This window comes from Eutrema salsugineum, unplaced genomic scaffold (assembly GCF_000478725.1).
Source record: "Eutrema salsugineum unplaced genomic scaffold, Eutsalg1_0 scaffold_8, whole genome shotgun sequence".
NCBI classification, from domain to species: Eukaryota; Viridiplantae; Streptophyta; class Magnoliopsida; order Brassicales; family Brassicaceae; genus Eutrema; species Eutrema salsugineum.
This window is the reverse complement of record NW_006256414.1, coordinates 11,031,381-11,049,854: the sequence shown is the minus strand read 5'-3', so window position 1 is coordinate 11,049,854 and position 18,474 is coordinate 11,031,381. Positions and strand designations below refer to the sequence as shown.

Here is an 18,474-nt window from a genome sequence, read left to right as displayed (position 1 = left end):
CAGCCGTTATAATTTTTATGATTTATACGGATTTGTCGTAAAATCGTCGTAAAATTACGACGATTTTACGACGACTAACCCTGATCGTCGTAAATTCGTCGCAAAGCCGAGATACAGCCACGTGTGTTTGTCTTATTCGCTTTGTGGTACGGTGGGACCTCTACGAAGAATTTACGACGAATTCGTCGTAAAGTCGTCGTAAAATTACGTCGACTTTACGACGAATATAAATTCTATATATATGGACGCATCCCTTCCTCATTTCGTCGTTCATTTCTCTTATTCCTCTCTCTGCTTCCTCCTTCCTTAGACGCAACCTCTACACCCTTTAAGGTAATTTTTTATTTTATTTTAATTAATATCTGATTTATTTTATTTAGTTTAGAAATTCAAACGGTTTAGGTCGGGAATTAGTTTAGGCTCGGAATTTGTTAGATTTAGGATCAGAATATGTTAGATTTAGGATCCTAATTATAAATTTATATGTAATTTGAAAAATAATATTTTTCCGGTTTTGCAGACGATGACTCGACGGAGGACGCACTACATCAATTTCATGGCGGACGGACACTCTTCCCAGACGTCTGCCTCAGAAAATACCGGGATCGATGTCCCTTCATCTTCCGGAGCCTCCCAGGTTCCGAATACCGTTGCGGAGTAGTCTCCACCACCGCCTCCACCACCACCTCCACCACCGGCTGCCGAACCGGCGGTACCCCTCCCTCCTCAACCGTATGCTTAATTTACGGTTGAGGACTTACTAGCCCTCCCGGGACGGGGGGCTTTACGACGTCTGGTTCCCGGAAAAGCAGAACCAGGTTCTTATTGGTAAGTAAACTTTTCATTTTTTTATTTTTTTTTAATTAATGCTTTAATTCACTTAAATATTAATGTAATCTGTTTTTTTTTTCATAGGTTTAACTTGGATAATTGTGTCGGTCGGAGCGTTTCCGACACAATTAAGAGTCATTTCGTTGAGCCGGACTACAATTGGAGCAAGGTGTCGCAAGAGACGTTCGACACCTGGTACAAGTGCTTCGCGGTAATGTTTTTTAAATCTTCTTTATATTTTTTCAAATTAATTTAAATTTAATTTTTGTTTTATTTTGTTTATATAATTATTTGTTTTATTTTGCAGCAACGGTGGAACTGGGACATCGGGATCAACGAGACGGTCCGGTTGTGGGCTTGCTTGGTTCGTCGTTGAATAGCTCGTTAGTCTTGAGGTTTTCTTCGTTAGTCTTGATGTTTTCTCCGTCTAGAGTCCTGCTAACGTTGTCCTGCGAGTTCTTCAAGTATCTCTTCGCGTCCTGCTTCATGTTCCTCTTCTTGTCTTATTTGCTCGCTATCGGCTCTGTGCCTTGAAACGGTTGTATCTTGAGGGTCCAATGCGGTCTCTTCGAGATTCTTGGTGTTCCGTGCTCCATTTCCTGCCAAGTAAACATGTATACCTGGTTCTAGTTGAGGCTGGCTCTCTTTGAGGCTCAAGCGCGCGAAACCCTCCATTATGTCTAAATCGGGTCCTTTGGGGCTGTCTCGCGTGTAATGCTCTTGGGGCACAGTTTTGAATGCATCTCCAAGTTCCATAGTACTTAGTAATGATTCTAAGGCCAAGTTGAACCCTTCTCTAAGCCTCCTTGCTTTGGAACGGGTCATTGGTGCTTCTTTGAGCTCGGGAACGACCTTTGGGTCTGGTGATGGTTCGATGACCTCATCATTCCCTCCCTCTTCGAGAGGTTTTGTCCTCCAAACTGATTCACCTGCATCATAAGGAGACAAATCAGCAACATTAAAACTATGTTAAATGTTTAGCTCACCTGGGAGTTCCAATCGGTAGGCATTGTCATTGATCTTTTCCAGCACTTTGAAAGGTCCATCTCCGCGAGGGGCAAGCTTGGAACTCCTTTGCTGCGGGAACCTTTCTGGTCTCATATGTAGCCAGACCCACTCTCCTGGTTCGAATACAAGTTTCTTGCGTCCTTTGTCAGCTCTCCTTTTGTATTCCTCTGTTTTCTTCACTATGTTATCTCGGGCCTTTTCATGTATCTTTTTTACAAACTCTCCTTTCTTAAGGCCGTCTAGATTAACTTGTTCAGCTTGGGGTATTGGCGAGAGATCTAAAGGCGTAAGTGGATTAAATCCATACACAACTTCAAAAGGAGACATCTTAATAGCCGAGTGAGTAGCATGATTATAAGCAAATTCAATGAAAGGTAAACTATCTAACCATGTTTTCAAATTTCAACCAAGAGTGAACCTAAGTAAAGTACATAGTGTATGGTTTACCACTTCAGATTGCCCATCCGTTTGAGGATGACAAGTTGTAGAGAATAGAAGCTTGGTGCCAAGCTTTCTCCAAAGGGTCCTCCAAAAGTGGCTTAAGAACTTAGATTCTCGGTCAGAGACAATCGTTCTCGGCACTCCATGTAATCTCACCACCTCTTTAAAGAACAAATCTGCGGTTTGTGTGGCATCATTAGTCTTGTCACAGGGTATGAAATGCGCCATTTTTGAGAAGCGGTCAACAACAACAAAGATCGAGTCTTTGTGCCTGATCTTGGGTAAGCCTAGTACAAAATCCATAGAAATATCCACCCATGGTGCGTTAGGGATAGGTAAAGGTAAATATAGACCATGAGGATGTAACCTGGACTTGGCTTTATGACAAGTAACACATCGTGAGCAGTGTCTCTCCACATCTTTCTTGAGGTGGCCAAAAGAAGTGGTCAGCGATTATGGCTAGTGTCTTGTCCACTCCAAAGTGACCCATGAGACCTCCACCGTGTGCTTCCTTCAGCAATAGCTCCCTCAGAGACCCTTGTGGAATACATAGTCTCTTGTCTCGGAAAAGAAACCCATCGTGTAGGTGATATGAGGTACAAGCCCCCTTGCCATGTCCTTGATAAGCTTCTCCGAACTCTGGATCTTCTTTGTATAGCTCCTTGATATGCTCAAAACCGAGTACCTTGGCCTCCATTGTAGAGATCAATGTATGTCTTCTTGAGAGCGCATCGGCCACCACATTCTCTTGTCCCTTCTTGTACTTGATCACATAAGGAAAAGTCTCTATGAACTCCAGCCATTTAGCATGGCGTCTCTTAAGTGCGGTTTGTCCTCTTAAGTGCTTCAAGGTCTCGTGATCAGTGTGAATGATGAATTCTTTGGACAACAAGTAATGCTGCCAGGTCTCCAATGCTCGGACTAAGTCATATAATTCCTTGTCGTAGGTGGGATAATTTAGTGTGGCTCCACTAAGTTTTTCACTGAAGAATGCCACTGGTCTCTTTCTTTGTTGTAGTACAGCTCCAATTCCCACCCCTGAGGCATCACACTCCACCTCAAACATTTCTTCAAAGTCGGGTAAGGCTAAGACAGGTGCCTGTGTTAACCGGCTCTTCATGGCTTCGAAAGATGCTTCTTGGGCTGGTCCCCATGTGAACGACACGTTTTTCTTGATCACCGCGGTGAGTGGGGCGGCCACCGTGCTGAAATCTCGTACAAATCGCCTGTAGAAGCTGGCTAGACCATGAAAACTTCTAACATGACCGATTGTAGTTGGTGTAGGCCACTCGCGTATTACCTTGATCTTCTCCTCGTCTACTTGTAATCCCTGTTCACTTACTACAAAACCTAAGAAAACAAGCTTGTTAGTACAAAATGTGCACTTCTTAAGGTTAGCATATAGGCCTTCGTTGCGAAGTGTTTTAAGCACTAGTTTGAGGTGTTGAAGATGGTCATCAAGGTTCTTACTATATATAAGTATATCATCGAAATAAACAGCTACGAATTTACTTATATAAGCTCGAAGAACCTGGTTCATAAGGCGCATGAAGGTGCTTGGTGCATTAGTCAAGTCAAAAGGCATAACTAACCACTCATACAAGCCTTGTTTGGTCTTAAATGCGGTTTTCCACTCATCTAATTCACGCATTCGAACCTGGTGGTATCCACTCTTTAAGTCCACATTTGAGAAGATTGTGGATCCGCTTAGCTCGTCCAACATGTCGTCTAGGTGTGGAATCGGGTGCCTATACTTGATGGTGATGTTGTTGATGGCACGGCAGTCCACACACATTCTCCATGTACCATCTTTCTTTGGTACTTAGAGAATTGACACAGCACAAGGACTGAGACTCTCACGGATATAACGCTTGTCCATTAGGTCTCGTACTTGTCTCTCTAGCTCTTTAGTCTCCTCGGGATTTATTCTATAAGCTGGCTTATTGGGCAATGCTGAACCGAGAACTAAGTCAATTTGGTGCTCTATTCCACGAAGTGGTGGTAACCCTGGTGGTATCTCTTCGGGAAATACATCCTTAAACTTGTTCAAAATACCTTGTACCTCAGGAGGTATCTCAGAATCACCTAGACCTGCGCTTAAACACTCCTTAAACATCATCAGTAGCACGGTGCCATTGGCACTCATGGTTTTATAAATATCACTACATGATAAGTAAAGACTGTTTTTACTTAGCTCGGTTTCTTTGTTCATGTGCACTTGCATTTCATGTACCTCGGTGGGGCTGAGAGGCGCAAGATTATACTTACGCTCCTTGTGCATGAAAGAATAATGATTGGTGCGGCCATTGTGGGTTGTGGCTCGGTCAAATTGCCACGGTCTACCGAGTAATAGATGCCCTGCTTGCATTGGCACCACATCACAAGTGACTTGATCTTGGTATTTGCCGATGCTAAAAGGTATTGATAGTTGCTCATTTTGAGATTCATAGTCACCACTTGGCGTAATGATCATGACTCGTTAGTTTGGGCACTCCCTCGACATATGACCCCTGTCTTGACACCTAAAACACGTTATATCACGAATTCTCGATGTGGTATTAGAGGACTTACCTTGCTCGGCTCGATTAAACTTGGGAGCCTCTGTGCTTTTGCCCTTGAATCTTGAATAGATCTCCACGCCCTTGCCTTTATCTACTGGCTTAGAACTGCTAGCGTTCCAGGGTTGGCTCGTGCGGCTGCGGCTGTTAAGAGCGGTCTTGCACTTGATTTGTTGCTCCACTTGAACGGCAAGATGCAATAGCTCGTGCAACCCACTATATTGAGCTCTCTCAACCTTTCTTGCTATTCTCTCTTGCAAACCGTCAATAAACTGTGTCATCAAGGCTTCCTCTGATTCTTCTAACTCCAATGAGTTCATCAGTTTCTCAAATTCCTCAAAATACTCATCTACGCTTCTGTTTCCCCGAGACAATTTGCGAAAACGCTTTTGTAAGTCTCTATGATAGTGTTCAGGTACATACCTAAGTCGTAGGAGAAATTTCATATCGCTCCAAGTCGTGACCGGTCCAAATCGTTGCCTTCTTCTCTCGGCCACGTTTCTGTCCCACCACGCTAAGGCATTGTCAGTGAGCTGTGTACCCGCAGCAGCCACCTTCTTGCAACGTATCCATAGCACTCAAAGATGTGCTCAAGCCGTCTCTCCCAATCAAAATATGCCTCGGGATCTGATTTTCCTGCAAAAGTAAGAGGCGTTAGCTTGAGATCATGAGTTTGTTCTCGGGTATCTACTACCCTATCTGGATTTCTCCTTAGAGGGTCCGGTCTCCTCTGTTGTCGATGCTGAAGAGTATCGGGTGGAATTTCATCTTCCAACTCAGGCATCTCTTCATCATCACTCGCTTCACCGGCTGGCACTTGTGCTCCTCGAACTGGGGCTCTCCTTGGTTGTGCCTCAACTCGGTCTATTCTTGCTCCAAGTTCTTGATGAATGTTTCCCATTTGTTGAGTCATGTTCCTCAGCTCCTCTCTCATTGCGGTCATCATTTGAACAAGAGCATCGTTCGGAACAGGTTCTCCTTCGGCCATGATGCTAGCTAATCTCACTTGGTGTCCTTGTACTCAACAAAAACAACAACTAGTCAAAAGTACCACCGAATAGTAATAGTAACAAAAACTATGTGACTCGATACATTAAATGAAACTAAATAACTTTTTTTAGGGTTTTCAAATTGTAGATTGCAAAGAACAGAAATCAATGGTCTTAAAACTAACGATGCAACAAATTTCTTCTTTTTTTTTTTTTGACTAATGAATACGAAAGCAATTAAATTTTTCTAGGGTTTTCGGTTTTATGAATCAAAATAAACTAAACGAGTATGAATAAAATGAAAGAATGCAAGGAATAGAAAACCAAAGGCAGGAACCTTTGGCTCTGATACCAAAATGATATAAGACTCGGGTGAGACTTATATGATTGCGGAATCGATGGCTTGGTGGGATCAACACGCTGGCTTTCACGCTCTCTCGTGTGGATCTGTGGGTGAAGATGGTAAGACAAGGCTTGCTTCCACAAGACTTGAATCGATATGGGATCTGTCAAGCTGGCTTTAACGCTCTCTCTTGAGGGATCGGTTAGGGGTTTTGAAGTGGATAGAAGGCACCACAGAGACAATGAAAGAATCTCTGATACTGCGGCTCAACTCTTGGTGAATCACACACGCAAGATCAAGCAAGAAAGCTCTTAGGCCCAGGCTAAGAAAAACGGTGTTATTTTATTGATATCGAGAAAAAAGGTTAAAGTACAAGAGCTGCGTGTGGGGCTTTACAAACAGTCCATCAGCTTTGAACCTTCTAGGGTTCGACTCAAAGAAATAAAAAATGACACTAAGGACTCAAAACAACAGGACTTGTAAAAAGAAATAAAGCAAAATGGCAAAGCGTCTCATTTGGACACAAAAATGGAAAGTTCACTTAAAAATAAAAAGGAAAAGAAACTAATCGTGTGCAACCTTTTCTGGACTTGTTCCGTGCACCTCTGATGCTCTCTAGTGTTAGACACCACTAGGATACTCCCATGTTACCTGCACGAATCGTATAAATGGAAAATACCTGGTTAAGACCGGTTGTGGGCTTGCTTGGTTCGTCGTTGAATAGCTCGTTATTCTTGAGGTTTTCTTCGTTAGTCTTGATGTTTTCTCCATCTAGAGTCCTGCTAACGTTGTGTCCTGCGAGTTCTTCAAGTATCTCTTCGCGTCCTGCTTCATGTTCCTCTTCTTGTCTTATTTGCTCGCTATCTGCCCCGTGCCTTGAAACGGTTGTATCTTGAGCGTCCAATGCGGTCTCTTCAAGATTCTTGGTGTTCCGTGCTCCATTTCCTGCCAAGTAAACATGTATACCTGGTTCTAGTTGAGGCTGGCTCTCTTTGAGGCTCAAGTGCGTGAAACCCTCCATTATGTCTAAATCGGGTCCTTTGGGGCTGTCTCGCGTGTAATGCTCTTGAGGCACGGTTTTTAATGCATCTCCAAGTTCCATAGTACTTAGTAATGATTCTACGGCCAAGTTGAACCCTTCTCTAAGCCTCCTTGCTTTGGAACGGGTCATTGGTGCTTCTTTGAGCTCGGGAACGACCTTTGGGTCTGGTGATGGTTCGATGACCTCATCATTACTGATAGTTGCTATTTATGTGGATAATTTGTTTGTCACATGCAACACTCTCAAGGTTATAAGTTAGTTCAGGTCAGGGATGGCAACCAAGTTTGATATGTCAGACCTTGGAAAACTGACTTACTACCTTGGTATCGAAGTTCATCAAGGAAATGATGGAATCGAGATAAAACAAGAAGGCTATGCATGAAGGATCCTAGCAGAGGCTGGCTTAGAAACATGCAATCCGACTTTAATTCCCATGGAATTCGGATTAAAAGTTTCAAAGGCTCAAGAAGAAGAAGAGATAGATCCTACGTGTTATCGAAGGAATGTAGAGTTCTTAAGGTATTTGTTACACACACGAACAGACTTGGCTTTTTATGTTGGAGTTGCTAGTAGATATATGCAGAGTCCTTGCAAATCGCATGGTAACATAATGAAGCACATTCTACGGTATCTTAAAAGGACAGTCACGTTTAGCTTGAAGTTTTGTCATGGAGGAACAAAGAAAATCATTGGCTTTAGTGACAGCAGTCACAATGTAGATCCAGATGTTGGAAGGAGCACCACCGGCCATATATTTTACTTTGGATCGTCACCAATCACTTGGTGTTCGCAGAAACAGGACACAGTGGCTATGTCTTCGTGTGAAGCAGAGTTCATGGCAGCAACAGGGGCGGCTAAACAAGCTATTTGGCTTCAAGATCTTTTGAGCGAGATCACAGGGTGGAAGACCGAGCATATTGTCATCAAGGTCGACAACAAGTCTGCAATGGCACTCACCAAAAACCCTGTATTTCATGGTAAGAGCAAACACATTCATAAACGCTACCATTTTATACGAGAGTGCATTGAAAAAGAGTTAGTCGATCTGGAGCATGTGCTGGGTGTTGAGCAGAAAGCCGAGGTTTTTACTAAAGCTCTGGCAAGGATCAAGTTCAGCGAAATGAGAAGCTTGATAGGAGTCCAAGACATGTCCAATATCAAGTCGAAGCTTAAGAGGGAGAATGTTGAATAAGCATCGACACAAGGCCAAGGCCCAAGACACTTAACAACTCGGTTAGGTAGTTAGTTAGGATTTTGGTTATTTTCTTATTGGATTAGGAGTTATCTAGTTCTAATAGGAAAAAAAAAGTGACTTAGCAAAGTTGTGCAAGATATATATATATATATATATATATATATATATATATAAGTCATTGATGAAGTTGCATTAATGAGAGATACATGCTTTGGTGTTAAGTTTTGAGAGATTTTCTAAACATAATAAGAGAGTTATTTTTATTTAAAAAAAAAAATTGTTCTTGATTTAAATACTTGAAGCCAAGACTAGAACTACTAACACCAAATTAAAAATGTTGTCACCAAACTTGAAATGTTGGAATTAAACACCAAGGCTAAAACTGCTAGTTTCAAATCGCCATTCAGGTTGGAGAAGGTCAATGTTAGAAAATGTATAATGGTAGTAAACAAAAGCTTAAAATAGAGAGTTCAAGGAATGTTGCCGAAAACAATTTTGAGTTATTTTAAAGACCTTTCATTGATGTAGAAAGAGGAGTAAAACATTATTTTAATGAACACCAGAAAATCTAAAATAATTCTAAGTAAAAATCTCTATGCAACATGAATTGAAAAAGTTAAAGTCTACTCCTATGAAAAACAATTCTCCTAATCATCCTCAGAAGCTTCTGACGGGTTAGTTTCCACTTCACTATCAGACAAAACATTAATGACACTCTCGGTTGAGTGTCCATTCTGTTAGACAAACGTTCAATAAGACGGTGTCACCCTGTCACCATAGTGAAGTTCCATCTCGCCAAGCCTAGCCTTGATATCTCGGAGACCCTTAAAGAAAATCACAGCCATCTCTTTATCCGTGTAGGATTGGCTGATGTTCTCCAACGTACGCATAAATTTCAAATGATATTTTTGCAATGATAAATCTCTCTACTTCACCCAAGCCTGTCGCTAGCAAAAACTGGTGGGAGTCACGTCTGGAGTTCCTGGGACCAGACAAGATCCGCTAACACTTGCACATACTTCCCTCTCTAACCATTGACTGTGATAATGAGCTGTAACCCATCCAGGCACATAAGATAGATTCTCTGTGACCATGGACCGTTTATGTGAAACTGGTGTGGCTTTATGGCATGGTCCTGATCTGATCCGGATCACATCCAGCTGACCAATCCTTTTCAACGATCTCTCGCTTGGCCACAGATCTAAGGGTGAGATTTAATCTTGACCATGGAAGGTCATGTGACTCTCTTACGAGCAGCTCCTGCGTCAAGAGCATACATCTCCAGCAAGAAAAAATTAAAGTAATAAGAGAAACTATTAGACCGGTTGTCAATATATTCTAGTTGTGTTTGGTTTGAAAACTTTCAAAATTTTTTTTCTTAAGTTTTGTAAACACGCAAAAATCATGGGCACAATCCTCCAAATGAAAACTAGAGTGATCTTTTCCTGGATTCCGATACCAAGTTGTAATGGTGACACCACTTCACTATTGACCAGGAGGATCACACCCATGATTTTTGTCGTGTTTGAGAAACTTTTTTTAAAAAAACTTTTCACACGTTTTCAAACCCCAACACAACAACATTGTATTGACAACCCGTCTGATAGTTTCTCTTATTACTTTTATTTTTTGTAGCTGGAGACGTATGCTCTTGATGCAGGAGACTGCTTCTAAGAGAGTCACATGACCTTCTATGTCAATATTAAGTCTCGCCCTTAGTTTGTGGCCAAGCGAGGGTTGTTGAAAAGGATTGGTCAGCTAGGTGTGGTCCGGGTCAGACCAGGTCAGCCTATCGGAACCACCACACCATAAAGCCACACCAGTTTTGCGTAAACGGTCCATGGTCACAGAGAAACCATCTTGTGTGTATGGATGGGTTCCGACCCGTTCTACACAGTCAATGGTTTGAGAGGGAAGTCTGTGCAACTGTCAGCAGATTTTGTCTGGTCCCAAGAACGCTAGACTTAACTCCAACCAGTTTTTGCTTGGGGGATAAGCTTGGTGAGGCAGAGGGATTTATCATTTCAAAAATACCATTTGGAATTTGTATGTACATTAGAGAATATCAGCCAATCCTGCACGGCTGAAGAGGTGGCTGTGATTTTCTTTAAGTGTCTCCGAGAGGATATCAAGGCTAGGCTTAGCGAGATGGAACCTCACCATGGATATATAGGGTGAATACCGTCTTGTGCAACGCTCATCTAGCAGAATGGAAGTTCAGCCGAGAGTCTCATTATGTTTTGTCTGATAGTGAAGTGGAGACCAACCCATCAGAAGCTTCTGAGGACGATTAGGAGAATTTTTTTCATAGGATTAGACCTGGAATGTTTTACTTTATGTTACATTTAGAATTATGAAGGGAATTATTTTCAGATTTTCTTTTGGTGTTCTTTCGAATAATGTTTTACTCCTCTTTTTATATTAATAAAAGGTGTTTTGGTTTTAACTTCAATTTCTTTTAGCTCAAATTATACCCCGGTTCCAGGCCTCCAAAGATAACCAAGAACTCAGGCATGTTAGATTGTTAGACTAACCCCTTTCAGTAAGTTGCCCGGTTTGATCCTTTGGTGAGCTGACAAAATTGCTAGGAAAACGCCTGCACACTCAACAATATAAGACTTTCATGATCATGCTAACATGTAAGAAAAAGAAAGAAGAGGGGGTGAATAATTTGGGAGTACTCAGTGAGGATGAGCCTTATAGGGATTCACATTTCACTTTCAGACATTTACGCGAAATAATTATTATAAAAGTTTAATCTTGAAACAATACAAATAAGTGAGATTCCACATAAAACAACTCACTTTGATCCTCAATTCATTTCTCGAATCCATTGCTCCACCAAACTTGTTCCACAACCATCTCATCACGAGCCCTTTGCTCAACCACACCCGAATGTGACCTATGTCGCAAAGAGACTTCACTAATAACTTTGATATTCGACCCTTGCCTTTCTCTAAAAAAACTAACTGAGATCAGACTGTCACCACATTATTGAGACTCGCCAAAACCTCAAGCGGTGACAACTGACTTGCACTATGTACCACATGCAATCCCATTGCTGTTAGACGGATACCTAGCACTTCAAGCATCATTTTGACTCAAAGCTCTATCATCAAGAAATACCGGTTCACGCCTGATCCACATTTACATGCTCTATATTCAAGATTCACAAACATTACTCATACCAAGTTGTAACTATGGGATCATAAAACAAGTTATCAATCAATTCCAGGTTTTATTGTTCCATAAGTCTCAAGTTAATATCATAGAATCGTGTAAACCAAGTAACAATCAGTTATAATTAAACCTTATTGGCAAATCAAAAATAAATACTAAACAAATCAGATAGCTTTCTTAGCAGAGAACCATGGTTTAAGAAAATACTTATCAAAAATAGTTTACATGATTTTGAAAGAGAGTGAGAGGTAACAAGTATTCACATTGATTCAGGAGGAGGCAGCAGCACACATAAGGAGGAGGAGGATGAGGAGGAGGAGTGACGAAATCATCGTTAAAGTCCATGGAAGAGCTCGGCAAAGAAGAAAATACATCTCACGGTGGCTAGGGTTTTCGAGCAGGATAGAAAGAGACAGAGAGAGAGACACACAGATGAAAGACAGAAAAAAGAAAAAAAAAATATTTGGGGCCTCTAGAAAAAAATGAATGAGAGATTTTTTTTTTGTCAACTCACTTTTCATTAAAGCTCAACTGGACATAACAAAGGTACAATAACAAATGCCCATATAAGCTCACTACGTGTAAAACAACAAGATAAGGATACACAAACTAACGACACGTGTAATGCAAGATGTAGCTTTGAAAGCGATCAAAGTTTTCATTCCCGACATAAGTTTCTTCACCGGAGAAGACCACCCCCGGCCAGCTAGGTTATTCAAATCCCTCCATGAAACCTCGATTCCTTTAACCTTCGATTGTACCAAACTCCTTCTGCATATGAAAAAGACGGACTTGAAATTTGGCTACCGGAGATTTCACCTCAGCTGATTAGAGACGAAATATTCTTCGAAGAGCCATCAAAACACGATGAGAACTCTGATTCTTCATACTCCGCTCTAAGCCGCCGCTTCACCTCGATCAATTTACCACGGAAAACCAACGCTTAATACAATCTTCAAAAAGAGAGGCACGACGGGAGAGCGAGAAATTATAATCATGTGGAAGAAAGAGCGATCATTTAGAAGACAAAGCGCCGTCCAACCTCCCGGAAATTGATAGAACAGAAATCCCGCAGAAGGGGAAGACAGACAAAACAAACTAACTAATAAAAAAAAAAGTTCTGATAAACATTATTTATTAACCAAATATAGTCGGAGGAGAATCCGATCGAGATCGGGAGATATAAACAAAATGATGTATTTCTCTCTCTGAAAGATTCGAGAGAGAAAAATCCTACATGTTTATCATAAAATAATTTGAATGAGAGATTAAAAGATGTATTTACTGGAAAACATATTGAAAAAGAAAAAAAATAAGATCTGTGATTAACAAAAAAATAAGAAAAGAAGAATAAAAATAAAAAGGAAACTTTTTGTTTCTATAATATTTTGGATTATTAAATTAAATTAACTTAAACCCGAGAATTAAGAATTGGAAGATAACAAATTTTGCGAACGCTTAGGTTTTCCCGCGAAACTGACACCGAAAGGGGTTAAAGGCTTAGGTTTTCCCACCAAGGGCGAAATTAAATCATCTCAGAAATTCGTCGGTATATTGTGTGTAATTCTCTATTAGACGCAAGGAAAGAATGGCGATTGCGGCTTTAGGGCAGTTGAATCTCGAGGAGCCCCCTCCGATTTGGGGTTCTCGTAGTCTCGATTGCTACGAGAAGCTAGAACAGTGTGGCGAAGGAACTTACGGGTATGCATCTTCTCTTCTCAATTTCTTCTCTCTTTTCTCGCGATTGTGATTGTTATGTTCGAGTATTGATCTATAATATTGTTGATTTTTGCCGAATTTCGGCCTTTCGTCTATTCTCAACAAACTTGATTTCTGTATTTTGTTGATTGAGTGGATTGGGATTCTTAGATTTCTTAAGAATTGGTTCTCAGAACATGTAGAAATCGGATTTGTGTGATTATCATAATGCTTGATATTGTAGATAAGTGAGCTCTGTGTTCATATGTTTGGCTTTGATTTGGCAGTCTAGTTTACATGGCTAAAGATATCAAAACTGGTGAAATCGTGGCTCTTAAAAAGATCCGTATGGACAATGAAAGAGAAGGGGTAAGCTACTACATCTGACTAATAGCTTAAAGTTTGTGAATCCACATGACTTTTATATATAGTTCTCTAATCACTTTTTTTGCTTGAAGTTTCCCATAACAGCGATCCGGGAGATCAGAATTCTGAAGAAGCTGCATCATGAAAACGTCATCCAATTGAAAGAGATTGTAACTTCTCCTGGTAAGAAGGAACACTTGTCTTATCCTGAAACTTACTTTAGAATTTCCGTTAAGGGGCCTTAAGTTTGATATTTGAGTCTATTAAAAGTCCTTGCAGTGGCCTAAAGCTTGAGTCTTTGGTCCTATTTTTAGATAATAACAAAGACGAGGGTGGAATCTACATGGTCTTTGAGTACATGGATCATGACTTGACTGGACTTGCTGATCGTTCTAAACTGAGATTTACAGTTCCTCAGATCAAGGTATTGCGTGGCTTAGATACTTTGGTGTAGCCTTTTGCAAAAGCTATTTTGGCTCTAACTTTGTCTGTCATTTCGACATGAAGTGTTACATGAAGCAACTGCTCACTGGGCTTCACTATTGTCATGTGAATCAAGTGCTTCACCGTGATATTAAAGGTGACTATCCCCAAAATACATTCTTGACGGTTTGGTTCTCTCGCCTTTATTTGCTATGTTAACCTATGATTGATGCAGGTTCCAATCTCCTTATTGACAATGAGGGAAAATTAAAGCTTGCTGATTTTGGGCTTGCACGGTCATTTTCTCATGATCATTCTGGAAATCTTACAAACCGTGTCATCACATTGTGGTATAGGTATGTATGCATACTTGAAGCTATATACATCAAAAAGAGAATAAGTCTTGCTTATTTTTGCATCTTCGTGAATCGTGACTACTTTCTCTATATATCGGTTATTGCGGTAGGCCCCCTGAATTGCTACTCGGTGCCACAAAATATGGACCAGCGGTTGACATGTGGTCGGTTGGTTGCTTATTTGCTGAACTTTTGAATGGGAAACCAATCTTGCCTGGCAAAACTGAGGTCAGGTTTTTCATATTTGGTACATCTCCGGTATGCCGTTAGATGATTAATTCACTAACAGCATTTTACTCAAATGTTTCTTTCTCCAGAGTGAACAATTGACCAAAATTTATGAACTTTGTGGATCACCTGATGAAAACAACTGGCCTGGGGTTTCGAAGATGCCTTGGTACAACCCAATGAAATCATCTCGGCCCTTGAAGAGACGTGTGAGGGAGACCTTCTGGAGGTAAGTAGATGCCATTATGTAGTTGCGACAATTTAGTTTGATACAGGAGAGATCTCATTTTGGCTTTTTCTCTTCTACTATAAGCTTTGATCGCCATGCCCTGGAACTACTGGAAAAGATGTTGGTGCTTGACCCGTCTGAGGTACCAAAATTATCTGAAATATTACCAAAACTGCAGAAATTAAAGAGCCTTAGTTCATTTTTGTTGGTGCAGAGAATATCTGCAAAGGATGCTCTTGATGCAGAGTACTTTTGGACTGATCCGTTGCCGTGCGATCCAAAGAGGTAATCGAATTCTCTAAGTTTGTTATTGTTTATGAAAATTCATTTGGTGCATATGACCTGACAATGTTCCATGTCCTTCAAACAGTCTACCCAAATATGAATCATCACATGAGTTCCAGACAAAGAGAAAGCGGCAAGAGATGCGTCATAATGAGGAAGCAGCCAAAAAACGGAAACTGCAGCATCCGCAGCAGCAACAATCTCGGTTGCCTCCACAGCAACACTCTCGGTTGCCTCCACAGCAACACTGGCCTGCCGGACCAAACCTCCCTATTAACAACGCACCACCACCTCAACTACCTGCTGCTGGACCTAGTGGCCACCACTACTATCAAAAACCCCGTGGTGATGCACCTGATCCAAACCGGTACCATCATAGCGGAAACCAGACTGGAGGTTATAATAATCAGAGCCGTGGAGGTTACAGCAACGGATCATTTCCTCCACAAGGTCGAGGTGCACCATATGGTGCCGATCCTAGAGGACCTAGCAGTCGGTATGGTGTTGGACCGCCTAACTACTCACATGATGGTGGTCAGTATGGTGGCTCTGGAAGAGGACAGAACCCAATGGGTGGTGCTAGAAACCAACAATATGGATGGCAGTAGTAAATAGAGAGCTCAAAGACTGTCTTGTCATATGGTCTGGTCCCTGTCTCAAAGGCTATTTTGATACCAGTTATTAAAACTTTTTTTCGAGAAATAGAATCAATTTTTTCATTTGTTTTCCCTAACATGTATAAAAACTGAAGCTATGCTACTTTCTTAGACCTGATTCATCACTCTGCTCATAACACCATTTTTATTAGCTCACAGAATGATTGGTACAGGAAATGATAAGAACCCATCACATTGGTCACTACTGGAAATCATACGAACCCATTAATTATTCATGCAGCAACTATTAGATATTTTTTACTCAAGCCTAGAGTAATAATAGTCTATCTAGTTTCTTGTTTCTTGTCGGAAAATACGTTTGCAAACAGATTTTCCAGCGACTAAATGGTTTGATTTGTGCAGTTATTGTATTGACGTTGAGGTTTCCCTACAGAGCTCTAGAATGCTAAGCCTTCAATAGGTTTAAGTAAGGCTGATGTAGTTGCAAGCTGATATAGTAGGGAAGAGAGCCCGAAAGAAGTACTGTGCAGTAAATCCAAATATGATTGCTCAAGAAACAAGTGACACTTCAGATCTTGAGTTAGTACCTGTGGACAACTCAAAAGGTACAGAAAATTCCAAGTGCCAAGTTCCTAAAGTAAGAATGGTGGTTTTCTTGTTATGCTTTTTATATCATATAACAATATGATTTGGGATTTTGGGGTATTATGCACCTTACAGGCAACGGAAAAGGTTCTAGCAGGATCTATCAGAAGAGAAATGCTCTGGTATGATCCTACTTTATGTTCTGTTTTGTTAGCTTCTCTAGGATTTAGGGAACTGTTATTGGAAGCCAAATACTTACTTGTGTTGACTCCGGGTCAGCAATTGAGTCAAACGTGAAAGTATGCTCCTTAATAGTGTGGGAATCATATCGCTGGAGATCTATTTTACATAACCTACAAAACGTGATAAGGGCTAGCTTATGATGTGGTGCCTATGTGCAATCAACATTGTTGAAATATGCAGCAGCAAAGACTTAGCGGTTAGCTTGAACTCTATAAGTGCTAAGGAAACTTAAAAAAAAAAAAAAAAAAAAGCAACCTTGAGTGACTGTGTCCGATTTATCAAAGAACAATTTGTCCCTCAGCCAATTAATCATACATGAAAACACATAAACTATCACCTGCGAGCTGCAACAACATAAACTCATTAATTAAATCGACATCCTGATTACAGCGACTCGATATACCTCTTTTTGATACACACAAATCCAATTATATTCGATTTCACCAAACTTGAATCCAATGTTCAATACAAACAAAGAATCCAATAGTTCTATTTACAAGAATCTGGATACAGAAAGATTCAATGTAGAGGAAGAACTGAGAATTACAAGAGAGAATATCCAGATGAGAAGAAACTGTAACAAACTTTCTCAGAATGAATCTTCTTCTTCGTCTTGACTCAGCTAAATATCTGTTACTTCTTCCATTAAATCTCCACCGTAGATTCTTCTTTCAAGTTCCACCGTCCACGTGTCCGTATAGTTGCTGCGTATTATTTACTATATCAAATTCTTCCCCTCCAAGCAACCATGTCCTCATGGTTGGAACGAAGGAAATTTCTGCAACAATTCAAACAGAAATTCCCAAGTTGCTTCAGATTCATCCTCGCCAGTCCATTTTACCAACACCTTTGTAGCAGCACGGCCTTGCCTATTCACCATCTTACATCCATGATTCTCTCAGGTTCCTTAACCAGAACATCGCTTACAGCTGATGGTAATTGAGTGCTTATTGGAACATCACCCACTCGTAGCTTGAGCTGAGAAACGTGAAAAACTGGATGAATCCTCGAAGTTGGTGGTAACTCCAGTTTATAAGCAACTTTTCCACATTTGTCTATCACCTTGTAAGGACCATAATATTTAGGAGCTAACTTCTGATTTGTTCTTACCACCACTGAACCTTGTCTATATGGTTGAAGTTTTACAAAGACAAAATCACCGATAGCAAAACTTCGTTCAGAACGCTTCCTGTTAGCATGTTGTTCCATGCGGTGTTGAGCTCTAAGCAAATGAAACTTCAGAATCAACAACATTTGCTCCTTCTCCTGTAAATTCCTGGCAACCACTGCAACCTTCGATTCATCAGGAAGATATGGAAGATGTTGAGGAGGAGGTTGTCCATAAACTGCTTCATAAGGTGTCATTTGTGTGGAAGAATGAAAGCTAGTATTATACCAATACTCAGCTAAAGGAATCCATTTGCTCCATATGGCCGATCACTACACATGCACCTCAAATAAGTTTCTAATCAACGGTTCACCACCTCCGTTTGTCCGTCGCTTTGTGGGTGATATGCACTTGAGTAATTAAGGGCTACTCCTTGTAGTGTGAACAATTCTCTCCAAAATTCACTGAGAAATATGGCATCTCGGTCACTCACTATAGAGGCTGGTAACCCATGAAATTTGAATATGTTATCCAAAAAAGCCTGGGCAACCGTTACAGCTGTATAGGGGTGACTCAATGCAACAAAATGAGCTGCTTTCGTTAGACGATCAACCACTACCATTATAACTGATTTCCCAAATGAGAGAGGCAGGCCATCAATGAAGTCCATTGATATATTTGTCCATACTGATGATGGAATTGGTAATGGTTGAAGTAATCATGGTGATGCTGCATTGTCATATTTGCAT

General features: G+C 40.8%; 2 protein-coding genes across 5 annotated transcripts; one reads left to right on the top strand and one right to left on the bottom strand.

Annotated features, from left to right (window-relative positions):
• Positions 1–4,102: 4,102 nt before the first annotated feature.
• Positions 4,103–4,753, bottom strand: LOC112088850. The gene has a single exon (XM_024159160.1). The coding sequence runs from the start codon at positions 4,751–4,753 to the stop codon at positions 4,103–4,105; it is 651 nt and encodes a 216-aa protein (XP_024014928.1).
• Positions 4,754–13,052: 8,299 nt separating this feature from the next.
• Positions 13,053–15,965, top strand: LOC18009942 (cyclin-dependent kinase C-2). Of its 4 annotated transcripts, XM_006392433.2 has the most exons (11): positions 13,053–13,288; positions 13,573–13,654; positions 13,744–13,834; positions 13,966–14,075; positions 14,159–14,231; positions 14,310–14,430; positions 14,541–14,658; positions 14,748–14,887; positions 14,972–15,029; positions 15,102–15,172; positions 15,258–15,965. In XM_006392433.2, exons 1-11 carry the CDS (start codon positions 13,176–13,178, stop codon positions 15,778–15,780), a joined length of 1,500 nt encoding a protein of 499 aa, XP_006392495.1. In that variant the 5' UTR covers positions 13,053–13,175; the 3' UTR covers positions 15,781–15,965. The 4 variants fall into 4 exon arrangements, with proteins under 4 accessions (XP_006392495.1, XP_024016068.1, XP_024016073.1 ...); XM_024160300.1 differs by having other exon boundaries at positions 14,972–15,172; XM_024160305.1 differs by having other exon boundaries at positions 13,219–13,288; positions 13,578–13,654; positions 14,972–15,172.
• The last annotated feature ends 2,509 nt before the right edge of the window (positions 15,966–18,474 follow it).